The sequence below is a fragment of the Crocuta crocuta genome, unplaced genomic scaffold (genome assembly GCF_008692635.1).
Source record: "Crocuta crocuta isolate KB4526 unplaced genomic scaffold, BGI_CrCroc_1.0 scaffold28, whole genome shotgun sequence".
In the NCBI taxonomy this organism is placed as follows: domain Eukaryota; kingdom Metazoa; phylum Chordata; class Mammalia; order Carnivora; family Hyaenidae; genus Crocuta; species Crocuta crocuta.
Window position 1 is genome coordinate 2,354,589 of NW_027533256.1, and position 3,657 is coordinate 2,358,245.

At 58.0% G+C, this 3,657-nt stretch overlaps 1 protein-coding gene across 1 annotated transcript in view; it reads right to left on the bottom strand.

Annotated features, from left to right (window-relative positions):
* Positions 1 to 9: 9 nt before the first annotated feature.
* ZCCHC24 (zinc finger CCHC-type containing 24) overlaps positions 10 to 3,657 on the bottom strand; it is a 58,060-nt gene continuing 54,412 nt past the window's right edge. Inside the window, exon 4 of the mRNA XM_077746400.1 lies at positions 10 to 1,729. Coding sequence (XP_077602526.1) covers positions 1,616 to 1,729 — 114 coding nt within the window. The 3' untranslated portion in view covers positions 10 to 1,615. The remainder of the gene's footprint in view (positions 1,730 to 3,657) is intronic.

A 3,657-nucleotide genomic window follows, 5' to 3' on the forward strand; every position in this document is an offset into this window, starting at 1 on the left:
CTGCAAATACACTCACTCCATCTCATCGACGTGCTCCCTGGACCCCTGGTTAACACTTCACGGTAACTCCTCAGTTGTACACAGCATTTTCATTTGAAAACAAAAGGCGATCGGGCACCCGTTGGGTGACCTTGAGCCATGGTAAACACTGAACTTCAGGCCCATTTCATGGTCTGATTTTTTTTTTTTTCCACAGAGGCATAATGTTGGGGCAAAATCAAGTGACCCAGTCCTGACAGTTGGCATTCTCCCTCTCCCTGGGAGAAAGGATGATGGGACAATAAAATTAGGACTTCTCACACGGGAGAGAGAAGAGAGGCGAGTGCGATCCCTCCCGCCGGCCAGGACGACGGTCTGACCAACGTGACTTGCCCAGAGGCCTCCCTGCTCCCTTGGGAGGTAGGAAGTCATTGTCCCCATTTTATAAACGAGAGGTTCTGTAGCTTACATCATGTGTGACAGGGGATCCTTCTCCCTCACTTTTGCAGGGATGGGGGGCATTGGGCAGGGCGGGGGCTGACAGGAGGACTGGCATCCCTCAACTCTGTCCTAAGTGACTGACTGATGGGTGGCGGTGTGCAGTCTGGGACTTGGACGGCCTCTCCGAATACGGCTCCATGTGAAGCCCAGCACTGAAACGGGCCTCTGGTCTCTGGATCACGCTGTCACAGAACTAGCAGGGAAACTGAGGGCCAGAGATGATGAGTTCTTCCCAAGGCTGCGTAGTGTGTCAGCAGCAGGGCCAGCACATGAACCTGTCTCCAGGACACCAGGCTCGTGTCCCTCCTGACAGAGTGCCTTCCCCACGGGGCCCTACAGCCTCGATCGGGCGGGGGGGCCTAGTGTTGGGGGGAGGTGACAGAAAAGGGCAGGGAATGGGCCTGACCAAATCCAATCCCAAGTGGAAAATGTGTGGCGGGGGGCAGGGGAGGCATTGTCTGATATGCCCCAGGTCACACCGTGGAACACTGTCCTTGACCTCTGGGTCTAGGGTATGCAATGCGAATGATGTCCGAGGCCGTCGGGTCTGGGGCTCATGGTGGGCAGCGGGCAGAGGTGCCCACTCCCAGCAGCTGCTAGAAAGGGTGTCAGCTCGCCAGGAGTGCTGACACAAACAGGACAGAAAAGTAGGGCTTTCCGAGGGTGGCTTTGCACTCCAGGCACACTAGAAGGTTCTGGGTACAGAAGGAGGCCTGGCTGGTCTTGGGGAGACCGTCCCCTGCAGGCTTTGGGATTCACAGTAAATTTAGTGCACTTGTGGCCAATACAAGGCTGCTCAGCCCAAAGGGAGTCTCAGAGGAAGGGAGCCTGCAGGGGATGCCAAGGGCTTTAGCGGGTCCTGGTGCTGCCCTCTCCTCACCCTTGCCCCTTCGTGCAGACCCCAGGCCGCCCTGTAGAGGGTCCCAGAGACCCGGCTTTCTGTGGGAGCAGCTATGTCAGTAACATTGTTTGTCAACACACGCGAGACAAGAACGTAAGACGCCCCCTGCCTGGGCCGGTGAGGCTGCCCCCACGCATACGCGGGGACACCAGGCAGCACGGAGGGACACAGGGAGGGGGCGTGGTCTCTGGCTGGCGGGAAGGCGGCGGTGGGCGCAGCGGGCTGGCGGCCGGCTCATTGCACTCGGCGGCAGTAGTAGCCCAGCACCTTGCACTTCTCGCACAGGTGCTGGGGATGCTCCTTGCTCTGGTCAGACACGTCCAGGCCATCGGGCTTCTCCAGGGGTCTCTGCAGAGAGGAAGGAGGGAGTGGAGAGAAAGACAGAAACACAAAGAGAAGCAGGGGGAGTGAGACAGACGCAGAGAGAGACAACACCAGACAGACGTACAGACAGACAGACAGGGTGGGGATGCCCAGAGAGCGAGCCTGTAGTCACAGGCTTTGCCTAGGTGCTTGGATCCTTCCTGCCTCTGGCCTGTTGCAGGTGCGTGTCCTGGGCGGGGCCCCGCAGTAGGAGGGGCTCCTGGACCCGAGCAGTCTGGACACTCTGAGCAAGCCCAGGACAGAGGGCAGGCAGTGGGGCACAGACATTACCCAGGTGAGGAAACAGAGGCCCAGAGCAAGGAAGACCCAAGCCCAGTCTCCTGATTCCCCACACACCCAGAGCTCCTCCCCAGGCTGCTTGTTACCCCCGTGCTTCGGGGTGGAGGCAAAGGAGCCCTCAGCTCGGTGAGGTTAGCAGCCAGCGCCCCTCAGCCCAAGGCCCGGTGCTTTCCGTTGAATGGCCACATGAGCAGAACTTCACTATACGATTTTAGGGAGCCTCAGTTGCACCTCGTCTGTGGGGTAGCGGGGGGGAATCAGGTGTCTGGACGTTTGTACGCTAAGCAGCGTGTGGCATGTCCGAGAACTCTTCTGTGACACGGGGAGCTTCCTGCTCCCTCTTTCTCTCCTGTCCTGGTTCTCAAAAGGCAGGAAAGACTTATTCCCCTGGAAATTTTGTGGAGGCTATTAGGCACACCTCCTGAGGCAGTTTTGTGGCTGGCAGTCGAGGCCCCAGCCCAGAACCCCCACTCTGCACGGATCTGGGGGGACTCAAAGGAAGCTGGTCAGGGCCAGCCAGGACCCACATGCTAAGGAGAGGGGGCAGGAACTGAGACTGGTGTGAGGCCAGGGAGCCTCGGTGCCAGTGACCGTGACCAGGGACGGCCCTGGAGGGAAGCTGAGGATGAGCGCTGCCTCCTGGGCAGACCAAACCTCTCAAAAGTAGTGCACTGGCTTTACGCGATACCTGGCCTGAAGCCAACACTCACAGCTCTCTGGGACGTGGAAGAGTCACATGGGGTCTAGATGAGCCACAGGGACTGCGGATGGGCAGGGTTCTGATCTGAGAGTCATACCCATCTCTGTGCTTTCAAGCCTAAAGCCACACAGAGACAGCCTGCAATAAAGGACAGGAGCCTTGGCCTTGTCTCAAGGGGCTTTGAGATGACCGGCATTCCTGGCCAGAGCAGAGGAGAAAGAGTTTGGCTTTGTGTCGGATATGGGCTTGAACGACCTACAAGCTGTGTGGCCTTGGGCAAGTCACCAGATCCCTCCGATCCTCGGCTCCCCGTCTGCAAAAGGGGACACTGATCACACTTTTCTCACGGGGTCATTACATCTCAGTGAGTAGAAAGCGCGTAAGCGCGTAGCAGATAAAAGCTATTAATGTTGCTTATAATGAGTATTCATGGGAGGGGGTACCACCAGGTAAAGGGTCACTGAAGCCACGATCCCTAGCTTGAAGGCCTCTGAAGGCCCCATCACCTGCTCCCCCAGGCATCTCATGAACACCGACAGCAAGCCATGGACAATCCAGGGCTGAGGAGCTCCCTGCTGGCTGAGCTCCCTGGCTACCTACTTGTAAGGTGGTTGTGAAGAGTACATCAGTTAATAAATACACGCAAAGCTACCTGGCACACGAAAACCAAAGTGTTGGCCAGTATTAATGTCACGTATCCTTGCTGCTATTATTAGTATTATGTAGGACTGGGGGCAGGCGGGGAGCAGGAAACCAGCTGAGTCCTGGTGGAAATGCCCCTGCAATATCCTCTCCATCCCTCCTCCTTGGCCGTGACCTTGTCCATGTCCCTTCCCCTTCCCTCCCTGGGTCGGGCTCTGCTGAGCGGAGGAGCACAGCATGGGCGGGGCGGGGGGGGGGGGGGGGCCCGGGG